At 39.5% G+C, this 20305-nt stretch overlaps 2 protein-coding genes across 2 annotated transcripts in view; both read right to left on the minus strand.

Annotated features, from left to right (window-relative positions):
- Window positions 1–939: 939 nt before the first annotated feature.
- On the minus strand, window positions 940–20300 carry LOC140953330 (uncharacterized). The gene is made up of 9 exons (XM_073402822.1): window positions 20077–20300; window positions 17931–18078; window positions 16275–16604; window positions 14714–15073; window positions 14165–14188; window positions 7998–8182; window positions 6071–6218; window positions 1915–2250; window positions 940–1365 (listed from the first exon to the last, which is right to left on the minus strand). The coding sequence occupies exons 1-9, from the start codon at window positions 20194–20196 to the stop codon at window positions 1004–1006; spliced, it is 2013 nt and encodes a 670-aa protein (XP_073258923.1). The 5' UTR covers window positions 20197–20300; the 3' UTR covers window positions 940–1003.
- The window catches only part of LOC140951575 (uncharacterized), a 50691-nt gene continuing 37166 nt past the window's right edge, over window positions 6781–20305 (minus strand). Inside the window, exon 4 of the mRNA XM_073400855.1 lies at window positions 6781–6791. The gene's annotated coding sequence lies outside the window, so the exon portion shown is untranslated. The remainder of the gene's footprint in view (window positions 6792–20305) is intronic.

Here is a 20305-nt window from a genome sequence, read left to right on the forward strand (position 1 = left end):
CACTAGAAAATCAGCTTTGTTTTTACTTGAAAATTAACCAAGCTAGCCAGTTTAGCTGATGAGATTCCATTATAGCGGCACAGGAAGTCTTGCAGCCCGAGGACAACTACGAGTACGAGAATTTCTCAATAGTAAGTAGTCAGTAATTTGGGTGGGAAAACGTGATAGCCGTCGTCATTCTACAACAGGTTTTAGCGAGAATGTTGTAGTGGCGGGAACAAGTTATCAAATGTTAGACGTTTTATCATTTTGCTATCGGGAAAGGCCTAAACCTTCTCCAATAAAGATAAACTCACTAATTTTTCAGGTGAAAAAAAGTACAATGAAGCTTTCCAGGTTACTTTTCGAGAGTACGTGAAAAAATTTAAAGTTAAATCCCGTACTCGTACTCGTTTTCAAATCTAAAGCTCTCTGTTATAAAGGCCCTTATAGATACATTTCAGGGCTAAATATTTATAATATTAGAACTGTTAATATTAGACACAGTACCAGTTCAGTTACAGACTCTGAGCCGAGTACCTTAATTAGTTTAATACGCAATTAATATTCCCATTAATGAGCTTAATTAAATAATAAGTGAAAAGAGAAGACCTGACTCTGGGAGTGTAAACAGGTTTCAAGTATAGCGCCTGGGATCATCGATCGGAGTAAAATGACACGAAAGACGCGTGCCCCCTCGAATAAGGCGTTGAACTCCCCCGCAACAACGCTATGTTGCTGTTAAGTAACTCAGTGGAAAGGGCATAGACCTCTTAAAAGAAACTTTTGCAACGTTCTAAAGCTCTCTTTATGCTATTTAGACAAAACAGAGAAAAAGACTAAACAGTACTATATGTATCAATCATTCGTGAACGAAACGTTTTATATTAAAGCTGGATAATTTAATGAGGAACAAAGAAAAGGAAAGGAACCAGCAAAAGGATACGAAGTTCCCCCCTGGAAGTTGAGTTTTGGCCACAAGAAGCAAGCACTAAGGACAAGGCTGCACAAGGAAAATAAAACATTAAGTCTTATCCAGAATTTCTTCGTTCGGCTCGATACCAAACTTAAGAATATCATCATTAACAGATGCCCATGCCATTCGTTTTGTAGTAAAACCCTTCCCAATCTGTCCATGCTTATCGATTGCAATCACTCCCCCCTGACCACCTACTCTGTCAAGCATGCTTTGAAGAGCTTTCACACAGGCATGTCCAGGGGGATGCCCTCCTTCTATGTTGTAGACCACCTCCCTTGCAAGCATCACCTTTATGATTGATTCACCATGACCAGTGGATGACACTGCCCCTTCCTTGTTTGCATACCCCCCGCAGCCAACCAGAGGACTGTCACCAACGCGGCCAGCCATCTTCAATGAAATACCACCTAAAAATGAAGTTAGGGTGAAATCAGTTTGACGAGAAAGGCAACTTTGAAGAAATCTTACGACAGCCTGTTCAGCGTGAATTCTTTCGTAAGTTAGAGCATCCTACAAGCCTGAGAAAACAGCTGACATTTTGCAACACCACCACTGGTGTCCCCACGAAATGACGTCTGAGGAGCAACTGCAGAAATTCCATACCGATGAAATGCACCTACTCAGATCTGGGTAATGCTCTGATTGGTTGAAACAAATGTCCCTTGTGGCATGACCAATGCAATCAGGAGGACTAGTCAGAGCTACATGTAGGTAGTGCATTTCATCAGGGCTAAATTTGGCTAAAGTTCATGCACAGCTCGTTTAACACATTCCTTGAAGACATTATGGCGTTTACTCAGCCTTTAAATCTGTGGACGAAATTCTGTCGTGCAACCACTCAAATGAATCCTCTTTCACAGAACTTTTGCGTATATTACAATTTTTTTTTGCCAAATGTGATTGGAATTTTTAGTTAGTCTTTATAAGGAGTAAAAATATAAATGTGGTATCCTAACCTGTAGATGTTGCACAAGCCAATCTCCCTGAAGAGTCCAAAGCAACAGCACCAACTGTGTCATGCCCAGGATTAAGGTCATTAAGGCTCGCATTAACATGCTTCACCTCTGTGTTAAAAGTTCTTATGACAGCATTGTTAAAATCCTTGTGACCCTCCAACTGTAGTCGTGATTCCTCACTTATAAGCTCAAGAGGGTCATTTAAAACTGGGAATCCTATTTTGTTGGCATAATTGACAGCACCATTTGCAACAAGAAAAGAATGGGGTGTGTCTTCCATTATATGACGTGCTAAGGATACTGGATTAGCTATTCCTATTACTGACGCCACTGCACCTAGAAACAATACCAAAGATAAGTCAGTATTTACTTCATTAATGTGCTACTTCCTCCATTTCCACACTGATGAAACATCCTGTTCACCTTATGCCAAGTGGTGCACGACTCTTATGAAGTGAAGTAATGTAAGTAGTTAATCCATTATGATTGGACCTAGCCAGCGAGCAAGGACCTACCAGGAACAAATTTTCCCCTCAACAATACAGTAAGTGTTAGGGGGATACTGGAGTCTCAACGAAATACAGGTATCAATGCATCGCAAAAAGGAAGGAATGATTATGGGCTGTCACAAAAAATTATTAACTTTAAATCAATTCCATTGAATAAGACTGCCACTTGATATTAGCCTCCTTTACTGCCAAGGTAGGTGACTGGACTCGGTCACTCTTCAAAACATAGGCACACAGGTAGAGAATGTAGAGTGCTAGCAGTCCCTTTTGAGGCAATCAAGAGGACACACTGCCATGGTTAAAATGAGAGGCAGAGGCTACCTGCAAAGAAATCCTAAAAGAATGCTACTTTGGAACCCTTCTCTACACACACCTGCTTGACACAGACACCAATATATAATGGACAATTTCATTTGTCTCGAACGAAAAACTGATATCTTTTTCTGTAGGATGAACCTCCTTAATATGGACACTGGTTAATATGGACAACAGACACGTTTCTGTGACCCTAGTGACAAACTCTCATATATTGTCACCTCACTTTACGGACACTAGGGGTGTGTTCCTTTCGGCAAATCCAACTATAGATTTTTGATCCTAGATTTGCACTATTTTGTGACCGAAAGGAATGCGAAATCCGAACTTGGATCTGTAACCTTGGCAACCTTTTGCAAACGTATTCCATATGAAACCTCTCAAGAAATGACGTGTTCTCTACTGTTTGACCAATTATGCAATGAAGCCTTATAGAATTAGCAACAATGGAGTGGAACATAACCAAAACGAGAAAGAAGCTAGATAAAGTTTAAAATTATGGAAAGGTTGTAGGTTCAGTTTCGTTACGCAATCTTTAAACAGTGTTTATACTCTTTTGAGCTCCTCAAATTCCAGGACTTTCTACGACTATTTCCATGCATGACCCTTCCAAGTTTTCCATAACCTTAGGTTTAGCTTTCACTTTCAAAAATTTTCAAAACTTTCCTTGTTTTAGCATATTTTGTTTTCCTTAAACAGTTCAACAGACACAAACTCTGGTGTTCACCAAAATGCATGCCGTTCGCACTGTTTAATTTCTCCTCTTGATCTTAAGTTGTCCTTGCTTTGCAGTAACTAGTCTACTAAAGAGAACTTTCATTTTCCATGACTTTCAAGGACCGACAATTAAATTCCATGACCTCCCAGGCCTGGAAAATGCGTAGTTACTAAAACAAGGAATGACCTACAATGACCTACAATGATCTACAATGACCTACAATGACCTACAATGATCTACAATGATCTACAATGACCTACAATGAGCTACTATGACCGAACGTGTAATCCCTGTAATGAGCTAAAATGAAGATTTTAGAAAAAGATAAAAAAAAAAAAAGATCAGGGGACGTGTGTCGTAATTACTAAAACAAGGAATAACCTACAGTGACCTACAATGACCTACAATGATGTACAATGATCTTCAATGATCTACGATGAGCTACTACGAGCTACAATGAGCTACTACGAGCTAAAATGAGTTAAAATAAGCCCTACAATGAGCTACAAAATGACTAGCCTGTTCCAGGCTCCGAGATGGTGGTGGAAAGTCGTTCAGTAATAAGAAATGCGAAAAACGCGCGAGGGCTGGGGAGAGACAGAGCGAGCGTCTTATTTTCGCTTTGCTCGTTTTAATACATTCCCACTGTACTATCTGAGAGCCTGGCACAGGCTACAAAATGACAGACAATGATGTTTGTCTTGTGTCACGCTTGGACGTGACACTAGGCTTATAGTATTAAATTGCCAAGCACATTTTGAAAAGGCAAAACAAAAATTGTACCTGATCTCAGGTAACTTGAGAAAGTTGAAAATAGATTATTGCAATCGCGTTTTTAGCGGTATAGCACTATTATACCCTGTATTGACGGAAGTCATGCAGTCACTCCCTTAGTATGGGCCGCTGAGCAGGATATGGATTTTACTACTTAGCGTTACAAACAGAGCATCCTGTTGGACCGAAAGCCATTTAAAGGGTCTTATGATGTCTTATACAGGCCAGGGTATTTGAAAAAAAAAAATGACAATTTTTCTTTTAAACAGGGTCAGAATTTGAAGGCCTCCTTTGTTCATCTCTTCCCTTACGTCCCTTGAAGATCCCCTTGGATCGACTGTTGGGGTGACTGTGTTTGTTCAATTTGTTTGAAAAAGAGACAAGACAAAATAAAACCAATGCGAAAGGTTGCAAGGGATGGTTTGGACAAAAGTCACAGTATCATCATACATGTATTATTACACTGTAAATTTATCTCCAAGCGTAATAATTAGAGATGTTGTCATCGTTAAATGGGCTCATGCAGTAGACTAAATGCGTTACGTTTACGCACACATGTCCCCTGATTTTTTTTTTTGTCTTTTTCTAAAATCTTCATTTTAGCTCATTACAGGGATTACACGTTCGGTCACAGTAGCTCATTGTAGGTCATTGTAGCTCATTGTAGGTCATTGTAGATCATTGTAGGTCTTTGTAGATCATTGTAGATCATTGTAGGCCATTGTAGATCATTGTAGGTCATTGTAGGTCATTGTAGGTCATTCCTTGTTTTAGTAACTACGCTGGAAAATGAAATTCTTTGATTCCATGACTTTCCAGGTTCTCCATGACCTGTACAAACCCTGTTAAAGAAAAATGGCCCTGCAAATGGTAGGTAAATGGATGATTTACTGTACCTGGAACAATCTTCCAGTGTTTTCAGATGTCTTATGGCAAATAGGAACAATGGGGAAACTCAACGGTTATCTGACTTCAACTGGAAATATTGCAGGGCCCAGGGTCACCTGACTAATTTTGAATCCATTGTGAATGGCACAATGTAGATCACTAATCCATTAATCTGGATTTGGATTCTTTGGCTTTCAAATCTAACTGAGCCTTTTTGAAAAAGGATTCACCAGATATAAAATTGGGATTTTGATTTGCCGAAAGGATCAAAAATCCATTTTAAGATCAAATATCCATTTTTGGATTCACAAAAGGAACACACCTTGGTATCTGCACACTGTCTATTTTCATTGTGTGCCAATTTTAAACATTGAATCCTGTTTAAAAAATGAAATTTCTATAGGTTAATACAATTATTTAATTACCAAAAAAAACCAAAATTACTTGATGTTTGATTTTTCAGGATTTTGATCAGTCCCTCTATCTTCCAGTGTTTGACCCTCTGCTCTATGTTACACAGGTTTCATTTCATTGGCTTTTTTACTTTCAGTCATTGCTCCATGGTTTGTGACATTTTCTCTTACAGCCCACCTACATAATAATATAAACACTATAATGGCACGTCCCCTTGGTGTCTGTGTTAACCGCGCTCTACTGTAGCTGTCTTAAAAGCATGATAATGATGCTATGCACGAGCCAAAAAATACCCTTTCCTTGCACCTATAATAGCTGCATTCTTTCCATAGAATCATGAAAATCTATAGCATCGGGTTGTTCAGTCAGTAAGGTGACTAACAAGGCAGAATTTTGGCAAGTCAGTAATTTTCAAGGCAGTAATTCAGTCAATTAGCAAACCTGATAATGACTTATTGCAGTTAAGGTCTCTGTTTCCAGTTCAAATGTTGAGGACTGTGACACGCCCAATTTAGCCAGCAAACGAGTGCACTTGTACCTGATTCCAGGGAGTATCCATCCATGATCATTGCATCAACTTCAACTGTCAAATCTTCTGTAAGAACTGAGCCATGACCAGCATCAAAAGTTGGGTCATCTTCTAGGATGCGAACAGCTCCTTCGACTGCATCAACTGCAGTCCCACCCTGGGAAAAGCGAAGAGTTATTGAAAAATAATCAAGTCTTTGATTTTACATTCCCTCAAGGATGAACCCAGCCAGTGAGCCATCAATATATACTTTATAAAGATACAATAAAACATATTTTGCATACATGGACACCAACAGAAACGCACCTCAACCCTCCAAGTTGCGACCATTTTAGTCACCATGGCACCTAAAATTTTGGAACTGGCGACTTGATTTCGAGAATAGTCGCCAAGCTGGCGACCGTGCAGAATAGTTCGTGTTGGCATATAGAAACAGAAATGGCAATCACTTCTACTGAAATATGAAGAACATTAAATGTTCTTCATATAGCTGATTTGAATTCTATTACTTTTTTACTTTTCCGTTGAAAAACATGCTAAATTGAAAACTTAAAAAAATCTCAGAGCTAAGCGTTTTGAAAATGAACATCAATGAAACTTGACTTGCATTCGTTCGCCAAATCGCCTTCAGTCTGTTGCCTTGCTCATGACATTTTAACTTTTGACACGTGACAAATGGCACGCACTCGAAGCACCTTGCTTGTCGACAGTGACGATTTCTTCGATATCTTAGGAATGCTTGTCAAGCCAAGTTCCGTGGTTTTTTAACTGGACTACATATTATAAATATTTTTGAATCAATACTGAAACAATCTAATAACATGAAGAGGGAAAGCTAAATTGGGGCAAATTCAACACAGAACATTATGTCATAACCGTAACATGTGAACCGTGCTGCGAGTTGAATCGCGGTTTTGTAAACAAAAGCGATAAATGTAAGCGAAACTAAACATCGCAAAACTGGTTGCAAAAAATGGTTTTTTTAAACACCTGTAGCGATGATAAAGGGAAAAGAAAATTTTTATTTTGTAAGCGGCATTTTTGTTTGGGTTCCTTTCAATTGATTGGGAAAAACATTTTTTCCCAGTACAACTCATTGCGAAATTTCCACGTATCTCTATAAAGCAATGATTTGATTTACAAAACTTGTTGATCTTCCTATACTCTCCTGCCTTTTTCAGGCTTTCGCGATGTCTAGCGATATTAAAAACGACCTTTTAAATCTCCAAAAATATTTGATAGTTGGGGAAACAAGTTCATCATCAACAAAAGTCGCAAAAGAAATGCGAAACAAATATCAGAAAAAAAAAATAGGTCGCCTATCAAGTTGTGACTGGGAAATTTTGAACACATTAACAGAGGATGAGTTAAGTTCTGCTCTCATATACCAACTGGGGATTATACAGGAGGATTGAAGGTCCCAAAGACAACTGGAAATGGTAATTGTCTTTACAATTCCGTTTCAGTATTGATTCAAGGAGATAAATCTGCAAACCTTATTCTCAGACTATCAGTAACTAATGCCTTGCACAATAAACGAGTAATTTATAGACAGTGCTGCATTTTAAGTTAAACTTGCTAACTGCTTTTGTTGATGACAATTTTGATATATTAATTTATTAATATAATTTGGCGCCTAAAAATTTCCCCTGGCGACTAAACCCAAAGAGCTGATCGCCAAATGGCCACTGAACAAAAATTTTAACTTTGAGGGTTGCACCTAAATAATTTTCTGCATTAACAAGGAGCCCTTATAGAAATTCACATTCGTTGCTGCATTGACCTTCTTTCAATTTTCATGAAGCTGGTCAAAACATAGTCTCTCCAAAGGAGAGACTATCGTTAAAATGACCCCCAGGTAATGCTCCCTTACTTGAAAATATAAGTAATAACCCCCCAAATCCAATCGACATTAAAAGAAGGCTATTTTTTTTACCTGTTTTAAGCAATCGTAGCCTTTCTGGGCAGCTCTCTTGACTCCATTTACCGATGCTTCTTTTAAGATGTCTGGTATGGCCCATGCGCCTCCATGAACAATGATACATGGTCGAGCCTCCATGATGTAATGCCGATATTGTATCTCAGCCCCGCATGAACATATGCCGCTGATACCTTTGTCCTCTTATATCTCACATGTTAAAACATTTACCCTAAAAATACCCATTTGCCTTTCAAATTGTCCAATTTTGTAGCGGATCATTGGTTTTTAGCCAATCTTGCCAGACAAGACTAGTACCGTGTATGAGGCACGAAATCGCCCAGGCGTTACATGATTTCATCCCAGGCTTCCCGCGATCTATAGCCTCGTCCCAGCGTTTTTTCATAAATTCCTTTCCACCCCATAAAGAAAAGTAACTGACCTGTCAATTTTAAAAATTTCTGTCCCCAACAATATATATTGCTAGAGCTTATATCAAGCTCGCAAACTAGTCGCTTTATAGGCAAACTCTGGGCTCCTGGCAAACTAGATGCTTTGTTAAAGTATTCTGCGCAAAAAAAGCCACTCGCTCGCAATCAGCAAGTCGAAAAACCTACAACCAGCTAGTTGTGTGGCCATCTTGGATGAGTGTAGCCTGCGAAGCGCAGACGCATTTCCGGTCGTCGCTTCTCTCCCTCCGAAAAATAGCGTCTGCGAACCCGAGCGACAAAACGATTTCCGTGACGTAAAACATTTTTAGCCAATCGCGGTTTAGCTCTTAAAATCAAGGAACTAACTCGCGAGACTTCTCGCAGGATCGTGCGCGATGGATATGTTTTCAAGTCGAAATTGAAAGGACGACGTGGCTTGTGTATAGCCGTCCTTTTTTCTCAGAACGACGCTTTTACGAAAGTTAATTTGCCAGGATTGTGGGACTGATTGACGAAATAAGTATCAAGAGGATTCATATCGAAGAAAAGATTAGAGGGCATTTTTCATCTATTTGCCTACGGAGTCAATGATTTATCAGACGTAGTTGTTTTGATCATATTCGAAACGATAACTGTCCTAATGACAGTAGACGCATCATGCCGTTTGTTGCTTCTGTTCCTTTCTGGTTCCTGGCAGGAAAGTATGCCTTGGAGAACTCTTCGATAGTTTGTCGTGTGCCGTTTTAGATATTTTTTAGTAGATATCCTTTATCTTTGAAAGGTAGGACATGTGGTAATTGATTTCCCATGCGTGGTTGCTTCTTGGTTCAGATAGAACTTTGATCAGATCGAAAGCATTTTATATTTGCTCCGGTATATTTCTTTAAATACATGTTCTTTTCAAGGTTCTCATTTCCATAGTTTTTTGTGAGATGAGTAGAAGCGTCGTAGCTGAAATGTCATTTTGACTATGATCTATTTACTACTGTAACTATTTATTTCACGCTGGGTCTGGCCCAGGTTTATAATATTTCAGATCATTGTGTTGTGGCGATACTAGAATTATTCACGAGCGATTGTTAGAGATTTCTGAATCAGTCAAGGATGTGTCTGTGTAATTGATTCACCACCTTTTGTCAGCGCTGGTTAAATTGAAATAAATAAGTCTGAGCGCGATGTCATTAAGCTATGTTGCTTTCCTTTCGCTGTAGCGATTATTTTGTCCAGGTTTTGTTTATGTCACGTACTACCGTATTTTATAAAGCGAAACCAAAGGCCCACATCACATACATAGCTTAAGAAGCAGTTGCTTCATAAAGAAGTCAGCATTCAACGTCGCAGGAAACCTTGTTATGGTCGTGAAATTCACGTTCCAAAGCGTATTTGGTAATTCTCTCCAAAATCCAAGACACTTCAGCGCGCGAGGTCGCGAGGAGTCACTCGAGCTGTATTCTATCCTTTGATCTGATTGGCCTACATCAAAACAAAAGGTTTTACGTCACGGAAATCGTTTTGTCGCTCGGGTTCGCAGACGCTATTTTTCGGAGGGAGAGAAGCGACGACCGGAAATGCGTCTGCGCTTCGCAGGCTATCCCCGCTACCGCTATAAACCCCGACGCCCGCCCCCTTGGTACATTTGAAATTTGTAGATACACACGAGGGCCGATACACACGAGGGATTCTGCTTCTGGAGCATGCTCCAGGGGCACCCTCCGGGAGCAAAGCTCCTCCTTGTGTATTAACGATTTCATGGGTATAATTCATCCTCGGGAGCAGAATTTCCACCCCGCAAAATGCTCCACAATATTTAACCGGTTAAATATTTAGGAGCAAGTTCTCGGGGCAAATTGAGCGAACTTGAAAACGCTCCCTCCAGCTGTCCCTCGTGTGTACTGACACGTGCAAAATGAGCCTAGAGCATGCTCCGGGAGAAAAACCCCTCATGTGTATCACAGGTGGCCCAAGCGTAATATGAGAGTTTGTGTGGGAAAAAAAGAGTTTGAAACTTAGATGAAGAAGTAAAAGCGATAAAAGTTATCAATAAAGTGTAAATATTGTTACCTGGAGTCGTTGTCTTTCTCATTTTTACGAAGTTTCGGCGCGATTTGAGTACTTTTACCTCATCTGACCTGACAGTGTAATAATTATTAACGCTTTTACTTCATTTAATTCATCAAAGTTTCAAACTCTTTTTTCCCATACAAACTCTCATATTACGCTTGGACCACCTATGGTGTATCGTCCTTTACGTTAAACAGCAGACGCGAATTTGTATCACGCGAGCAAATAACTCATTTACTTGTCGTTTACCGATCATTATTTCTACCCAGTTTCACGCAATTTTTTATCCATAAGAATTGTTTTGAGCAAAAAACTGCTCATTTTCTATTTTGAGAAATTCTCAACTTGAATCTGACAAGCTTTTAACTCTCTAATATCCTGGCCGCTCCTAACGCAAAGCGCTCGATCTCGACGGTCTTACGGAAAAATAGGGGACTGTGAACAGTCCAAAACTTGGAGGCTTCAGGGAGTTGTGTCACACCCAATGCGCATGCTCCGATGTTTGAAAAATGTTAAGCTCAACAGGAAATCAAAACGAGTGTGATTTTGTTCCTTTCGAAAGGAAATCTGCTTCCATCGTCGTTATTTGGCACTCAACTTTAAAAAGTTCATAGCTGTTGGTAGTGTGGGATATATTTTTGTAGAATAACAACGCACGTAAAAAATTTTCTGCTTTTTCGACAACTAAATTTCTTGTCTTTCTATTATCTAGGAACATGCGACTCGAGCTTACAAAATACGTTTGAGCCTTTACTCCGAGATACAGTCGTAATGATAACACAAAATCTTACTCTAAGCAATACATAGGAAGGTAAAATACAAAAAACGAAACAGAATTTTGATCTTGGATTAGCGCTAATCAGCCTGTCTGGAACCGGGACCATATCTGTAAGAGTGAAACATAAATTTAGAGCTAGCTGCAATTAGCTGTGCGTCTGTATGCATTCAGAATTAAGACAGGGACAGACGTGCTTGAGAACACTTTACTATCACTAAACACCGCGAGTTTTTTTTTATGTAATATATTTTATAAACTTGCATATAACATAAAAATTACTATATTTTCGAAATGTTTTGTATATAATGAAATAAATAATTTAATTGTATATTAACCCTCTCCCTTTGCAACAATTTTTGTTTCTTTTTTTTTGTAGCTTTCTGCTTGATTCTTTTAAAACCTAGCACCTGAAATTATCAGCATGCCTACTGCTGGTTTGTAGCCAATGACACGGCGCTCAACTTGGTTGACCACAACAAAACTGAAAAGCCTTTCTCTTCGTTGGGAAATTAACCCTTCTGTCAAAAAACACACTGTAAAAAGCGTTTTCACTCGAGGGAGCTTAAGCAACAACGACAGCGACGACTACGAAAACGTCACTTAGGGCCTGTTTACATGGAGGTGGGGGACCCCAGGTAGCCTGCGTAGCTGGCGGTATTGTGTGGGTGCGAGATTAAAGTTTTGGCGGCGGAGCCGTGTTCCAAAAAAAAGGAGTAGGGACGAGGCGGTTGAAGTATTTCTCGCGGCTTCGCCGCTCGTGACGGCTCCGCCGTCGAATCTCACTCGACTATATTACAACGGCTCCGCCGCCAAATCTCACTCGACTACTACACAATACCGCCAGCTACGCAGGCTAGACCCCAGGTAGGTGAGGTAATCCTCCTGTCCATATAATCTCTCATTTTAACTTGATCACGTTTACATGAAAGGTGGGATGACCCGCCGAATGTTACCTCACGTATCTAGGGTCCCCCACCTCCATGTAAACAGGCCCTTAAAATGGGATTTCGCGTTGCTTCAAACTTTATCGCGCTTATTCCATCTCGTTCAATTCGTCAAATGCTGGCAATTTTTTCTGGAGTTGAATTCTAAGAAAGAAAAAGAAAGTCGTTGTGTTCACGTCCTCCATTAAACGGGAAAATAAGACATTTTCACGTCGTAGTCGTGCAGTGACGGCAAAGAAATGTACAAAAAAGAGTGATGTACGTGCAAAGTTGTTGTTTTGCCAATCTAAACCTTCTGCTTTTTTGCCTTTCTCGTTAACGTCGCCGTCGTCCTTGCTTAATCTCCCTATTGGTGTTCCAAAACGACGAAACCGTGACCATGTTAACTAAGGTCATGTTAAGAAAATCCTCAGGGCCCAGTTGTTCGAAGGCCGGTTAGCGCTTAACCCGGGGTTAAATTTAACCCTGGTTTCTCTTTCTTGTGTTCAAAAGCATTTTCTCGGATAATTTTCTCTCTTATTTTTAGAGCTTCCAATCATCAACTTGTGGACAAAAAGAATTAAAACTGAATTGCTTTTTAAGCTTTCAAATCTTAATTCAAATCTCGCACTAACCCTGGGTTATCTTAACCCAGCTTTGAACAACTCGGCCCAGCTGGAAGTTTAAGGCTATGTTCACACTATATCGGGTAACTTTTGGGCCGCCACGAAAACCATACCGGTTAGGGCTTCTGTTCACACTTCTGTTCTATGACGGCTCAGCCGATCTCTAAAGAGTCACATATCGGATACGGTGTTCATATAGACTACGAGCAGTCTCTCTCTTTTCTGTAGTCCGTCGAGCAGAACGCGAGACACGCAAATGGCCACGCGCGTGACTGATGGCGCGAGACGGGAGATGGCCCTCGTTACCACCGCGGCCGAACGTCTAAATCGTTATTTTTGTTTTTTATTGCTGGGATTTCATTTACCAGTTAGAGAAAAATGGGTAAAGATGTATAAATCAGTTAGTTAACATAACTATCTTTCCATTTTTCTCAAAATTTTGAGCTTTTTTCGCTGAAAACGCTTCGCGCTAAAAGAGAATCATGTTTGAAAATGGCGCCGATAATAACGTCAGCATCGGTTTCCAATCACTTAGAACTTTTTTAGTAAACTTTTAAAAAGTTTAGTAAACAAACAGGATGTTGGTAATACCCTAAACTTTCGATAGTGAAAGTAGCAACCTTAACTTTGAAGTATTTCGCTTAACTTTTGCAAATTTCACTCGTTTGACCGCTGTGAAGCCCTCGTTTCGCGCGTCTTGCGGCTTCGCCGCTCCCGCGCGCGTGCACTGCTCTAACTAAATCTGAAGAGAAAGAGAGACCGCTCGCAGTCTAGTGTTCACACTACACTGGATAGCTTTTCGCGGCGCAACGAAAAGGTATACGGACGCGTGTCGCCTTTTCTCGCGTGGAATGATTTTCACGCGCGCACGACGGATACGGTATGGTGTGTACATGACCCAACTCTTTTCTTGTGTTCCAATAAATTAGCATAGATGCTGGCCCTGTAAGTGAAAACGCTCTGTTGTTTTGTCAATAAACACTGCTGCCATGTCACGTTGTTACAAACCAAGAAAGGTGATTGAAAATCAGGACAAAATGATAGCAAAGAAGACTGATCAAGGAGAATGGAACTGAACATCAAAGCTGAATACTGACTCCTCCTCAATTGATACTTACATTTGGGACTCGAAAAAGTTAACTATACATCCAAAAATACAATAAATGCTCTCTGACATTCAGCGGAATAAAGTAATAGAGAATATTAGGGATTAGCTTTAGCAACCGCGACGACAACTTAAAACAACAAATAGTTTTATGAGCCAAACAGCAGCTCTGCACGTTTTTAATACATTTCTTTGACGTCCTCTGCACGACTACGACGTGAAACTTCCTAATGCGACGTTTTAAGGAGGGCGTGGACATACCACGACAAATCTCAGTTCCTTTACCTTTTTGAACATGGATCAAGTACTTAAGAATTCAACTCAAGGAAAAGTTACCAACATTTGACAAATTACCGTAAGAGGGTCCAAATAAACGCGATTAAAAGTTTGAAAGGACACAAATTACATTTTTAGTGACGTTTTCGCGGCCGTCGTTGTCGTCGTTTCTAAGCTCCCTAAAAACATCAGCAAAGCGCTTACAAAAGAAATTCTAAAGTTATTTTTAGGACTTCAAAGGAGAGACCTTTAAATAATTCAATTCAGGAGGAGTTGTTTTGCTTAGAATTTCTAAATAAAACCTTGACAATTTGTAAAATTTTGTCCTCGGATTACCAATCATGCATGAAAGAGTGTGACTATAGTCAGTCTATCCATCCAGTCAGAGTAGAGTAGATGAGCTTAGTTGGATTCAAGGAGTATAAAAGTGAATACAAAGGTATTGTTGATCATTCTTAGAGGAATAAGTAAAGATTCTTGTCGTAAAAATTAGATAAAAGGAATCATATTCGATGCACAAATACATGTAATATCATAGAGTAACCTCCTGAACTTCACCACGATCCAAACCAAATTTAAGGACCTGACCTCTGATTGAAGCCCAAGCCAACTGCTTTGAGGAAAAAGCTCTTCCAACTTCTCCATCACTGTTAAGAGCTATTACACCACCAACACCATCGATAGCGGAAACCATTTTATTTATAGATTTCCCACAAGCCTGCATGGGGTTCAGGCCATCTTCTATATTTCTGACTACATCCCAAGCAAGCACCATTTTCAAGATTGATTCCCCATGTCCTGTGGTTGACGCAGCAGCTGATGCATTGGCATACCCACCACAGCCACAACAGGGGGTGTCGCCAACCCTTCCTAGCATCTTCCTGGGTAATCCGCCTAAAACATAATTCATAAATAATTAATTAGGAGGAGGAGGAGGGGGCAACAAGAAGTCATGATCATTGCACCAAACTTGCAATGCAAGTAGTCAAGGAAAGATCTAAAAAATCCGGAAATAGGGGGCTGAGAGACTGGCCATCTCTTTTGATGACTCTAAAAGAAGACAAATTTTCCTCAAAAATCTTTAAAGTTTTAACAATTTCAGAGAAAAAGGTGGACTGCTACCCCTTTACATCTGCCCATAAGACTCCAGTTTAACTACCCATGCTGACTTCTAGCTGAATTTGATTCTCTGTACATAACTGTATTTCTTGTTCAACTCTATGACAAGGCTTTATAGCTTTCTTCAGATATAGGTTGGCCTTTGACCTTCAGGTGTATATGAACTGCCAAGTGTAAACTACTTCTCGGAGTGATTAACACAAATGGCCCACTACATTGTCAAAAGACTTTCACCCCAAGAAAGATGCACAATGTACAAAAAATGCTGACTGATAGTTGAGAAATATTTTTTGAAGAGTAGTGGCAGTTCCAGTCCTTGAGGTAAGGGCTGGTGTTGCAGTGGATCTCTCAACAAAACAAAATATCTTGGTGCCTACACACATGCCCTTCAAGATTTAGCAGATCCATCAGAAGACCGAAGAGAGTCACTAAATATGACTCAGCAACAATACCAGCCTCTTTCCAGTTTTAAATGTTCATTTTTTCATAGATATATTAATGATTGGAACTCTTTGCCTTCTGAAGTAATGTCATCTCCTAGCCTTCAGTCTTTTAAAGTTTCACTGATTAAGTACCTTCGCTCATAATTTACCTTAAAATACTAGGCATAGTGTCTTTACTATAAGTTTATGCATTATTATTAGGCATCTAGGTTTATAATTTATAGTCTAATTGGATCATTCTAATTTATAGTCTTTTAATATATGTTTATATATTAATTAATTATTATTTTTTTCTTTTTTCTTTTTCGGAGGGTATGTCTTAGCATGGGAATTTGGTTTCCCCCTACTACCGTCCTGTTAACCATTTTTGTATTTTTGTTCGATTGTATATGTTAGTATTAGTTCATTTGTATCAGTTATGTATGGTTACGAACTGTGATTAAAGATTAAAGATTTTAGGAGGAGAGAGGAGTCTATGTTACATAGTGTAGACGTCGAGGAATTTGTAAGAGAGTTGACTGCAGGATTTTCACCTGTAGAAGTAGCACTTGCAAGTCTTCCTTTTGAATCCACAGCTACAGCTCCAACCGTGTCAAATCCCTGACCAGTGATGGTTCCATTCACATCTGGAGCATCAGCATTAACCCACTTTCCAGCTTTTCCTAAGTAGTAGCTTGCTTCTTTAGAGCGCTCATGGGATTCAGCTGTGGCAAGTTCCAGAGGGTTTTCAAGAACGGGAAATCCACTTTTTTTGGCAAACTTCAGAGCACCTTCACCAGCCAAAATACAGTGCGGAGTGTCTTCCATGACCTTTCGTGCTAGAGACACTGGATTTGCAATGGCCTTGACACAAGCAACTGCACCTTAAAGAATAGAAAGACACAGGTTGGGGCTGGGTATAACATGTTCAGCGCTGTTTGATACCATTACCTACTATACACATGCTGCAAGGCTAGTATGTCTTATTGGAAGCTGCCCAATGGGAAAGAAAATTAATGATGTTACCACTGTTTTGAAAGAGAAAGTAATAATAAATTTACAAACAATTTTAATAATAAATTAATAAATTTGGGGCTCACTCCCCAGAATTCCTGGCAACATCTTTTCTTTTAGGAAAGTTCTAATTTTCCTCAATGTATTCCAGACATTGCCTTGCCCTGGGAATAGCAGAGTCTCATGGTTTACATACTATATTTTGAAAGTAGTCTGACTTTTGCTCTCATCAGACTGATATCCTGTCAAATGCAGATTTAAGTAAATGCCAAACTGCAAGCAAGCAATACAGACAAAGCACAAAATGATGCATGCATGTGAGACAAAACAATTTAAAAGCAAAGAGCCTGCATCTCCTCCCTGGCCATCTCTGGAAATGGGAACCACCTCTGCTAAGAGCCACAATCAAGAACTGTTAGACTTGATGGCAGCTCTAACATCCCTCCTTTTGGGACATTCTAGACATCACATACCTTGCTACTGTATGGGGATAGCAAAGTGCTCTGACTCATGGCTTAGGATTGTAAGAAGATTGAGGTTTGCTCTTCAACTGATAATATCCTATTAAATGGGATTTACATTTGGCTGTACATGTAAATTCTAAATTGCAGATAACAGACAAGCAAGCAATACAAACAAGGCGCGGGAAGACGCAAGTGATACAAAGCAACAAAAAGCAAAGAAGCTTCCCTACAGGCAATCTTTGGAAGTGGGAACTACCCCTGCAAGCAGCAACAAACAGACACTGTCACACTTAATAACTAGAAGGTAAATGGAAAGATTCACTTGACTGCCAATACTTCCCAAGCTAGGGAGGGAAGAAAGGGTTCAAGAATCTGCAATAAATTAATTGCACAAAGCAAGAAGTAAAGATCTACACACTGTCAGATTAGCTTAATATCAAGGTAATGAGTACAGTCAAGTACAGGTGTAATGAGTACAGGTGTGTCAGCTGATACTCGCTCGACTCTCGACCAAGATGTCGGTCAAAAGTTGGTAGAGTATTGGCCAAATATCAACCGATATCTCGGTTGAGTGGTGTTTTCCTGTCGATCGCGCAATGACCAACAGTCGGTCGAGATAGCATTGGTAGTGTGTCGGCAATGTATTGGCGAATCATTGGTCAAGTATTGGTGAGGTATCGGAAATCAGTGGTAAAATGTACATTATTTAACAATAGCCACATGTTATCTTACCAGTAGCTAAATTGTGTCCATCCATAATGAAACCATCAAGCTCAGCAGTGTTCTCCTCTGTAAGAGCAGAGCCATGTCCAGCATTAAAAATTGGGCTATCCTCCATGTACCTCACAGCTGCCTCTACTGCATCAAGGGCACTACCACTCTGCAGAAAAAATATTTCAAATATAATCAACTTATAACTGCAGCAGAATTAGCTCAGTTGGACTAAAGTCCTTGACTGCAGAGCGGCCAGGTTGTGGGCTTGCTTCCAGGGGCTGGACCAATACTCAGGACCAATATTCAGCGTTCTAACTGAGAAATGAAGGTAGTGCCTTTGCCCTGCAAATGGCTAGAGCTTCCTGTGGCTCGGTTGATGCCATAAAATTAGTGTCCTCAAAAGTATAGCATATAGCATATGCTAAATAGATATGACACTCAAATTAAAAAAAGTGCATTTTGTCATACTATTTCTTTTTTCCCCAAGGACACTAGCAACTGAACAGACAAAACTCTCTCATGGAACATAGCTGGGGGTGATGAGAAACTTCAGTTTTTAATTTCATGGTTTATGTATAATAAAATATGAGTGAGGTTTCACTGTGTGGCTTAAACTTTTATTGAGTCCTTCAATCTGAAATAATACATGGCTGGCTGCTCATTTCTACACTAATTTTTACTTCCACTTCTGTGTTTACAACTTGAATGAAGTGAAATGGAAACACTAACTACATACATGTACAAAAAACAGAATATCAGTATTGCTTTTTTTTCCTCATGCAGACATGGGGACCTTTCTGCTAACAACCATTTCATTTATGAAATTCTGCATGTAATATTCAACACAAACTTCAGCATTTACACATCACATGTATACAGACTACAGTGTTTAACATTGGATAGCCAGCACCTCTCACAGTTTAACCAGTGATCAACGGTGGAATAAATACGTACCCCTGCAGAACCAATATACCGAACACTTTAATATTGGACTGATTTTAGGCCAATTTTGATCTCGCTGTGACGTGTTTTCCATAATTTAGATTGACAGATCAGCAAGATAAGTTATTTTGGCATGACTAGGTGGTGCTAAAAAAACCTAATATCTTGTAAAGCAGCTTTGATAAAAATCCCCCAGAAATGTACATTATTTTAATTTTTTATATCGCATTCTTTTATAACATTTTTCAAGGGCTATAGCTATCTGTAATAACACCAAAGACAATTTCTTAAGGGAACCGGAGAAAAAATGTCAAATTTCATAAGAATTGTGAAAAGACAGGCAAAATTCTGGTACTTCAAATTTCATTAATATTATGTCTTAGGTTTTAGATTTAAATTTTAAAATTCAAAGATTTCTTTTTTTTTTCTTTCTTTTCTTTTTTCAGGATTGATGTTTTACAAAAAACATTTGGCAAAAGGTCTCTTACAATCAATGTATTGTCTTGCCCACCAGCTCAGCCATCAAAAACCATGATAGGGTCTATTGGAAATTCTAGAAAAATGAAAGTGTTTTCCTTCATGACCAGGCTGCTTCATAACAAAGCATTTTATGGTGTGTGGTTTTTCCATATTGCTTGTCATAGTGCCAGGAGCCGCAATATTACGTAAGAATGTCGCACTTCCTTTTTCAAACGTTGTTTTTCAAAATTTTCTTGGCGTAATAAAAATGGCTAACCTGAATCATTAACTGCAATGAATACTGTTTTCTTTTTCATGGTCTTGTGTTAAAGGACTTACATGTATTCTTCACTAATTGCCACTAGCGATCCTATGTACTGACGACTACCTGTACATTTGTACATTTCTCAGCGATCGTCTGCGATTATACGATAATTGAAGAGGAGTTTTCGTATATTAAATGAGCGCTGCGATAGCTGAACTTATATTTCAGCGATCCTGGCTTAGCGAAACGTAAAGTATAAGCATTTGGTAGTGATTCCCACCTCCCCAAATCCTTAGACTACCTGCATTGTTGACGAAAAAGGACCATTTGTGGCCTATCATTACCAATCACGCCGGCTCAGTGACACGACTATCTCAACTAAGTCAAGGCCAGGGAAGTCAAGGTCAAGGATCCAGCCGGGCTCGATATGTGCTTATCAATTGCTCTAGTTTAGTCTTTAATTTTTAATACAACCAAAGCTAATACATTAAAGCCTACCTTCAAAAGAACTTCATGGCCTTTTCTAGCCGCCAGCTGAACACCTTTTCTGTGTTTTTCCTTTTTTTCGTCGCCCAGTATCGTTCTTGAACCACCATGCACAATTATACAGGGTTCCATCTTCAAGCAAAACAGAGTGCTTATCTCGATCTTATATAGCCCTCTCCTACAATATAGCCTCGTGGATGTCTTGTGAGTTGTCTTGTTGCGGTCTTGTGATTCTTTTTGC

This window comes from Porites lutea, chromosome 11, assembly GCF_958299795.1.
Source record: "Porites lutea chromosome 11, jaPorLute2.1, whole genome shotgun sequence".
Classification (NCBI taxonomy): Eukaryota; Metazoa; Cnidaria; class Anthozoa; order Scleractinia; family Poritidae; genus Porites; species Porites lutea.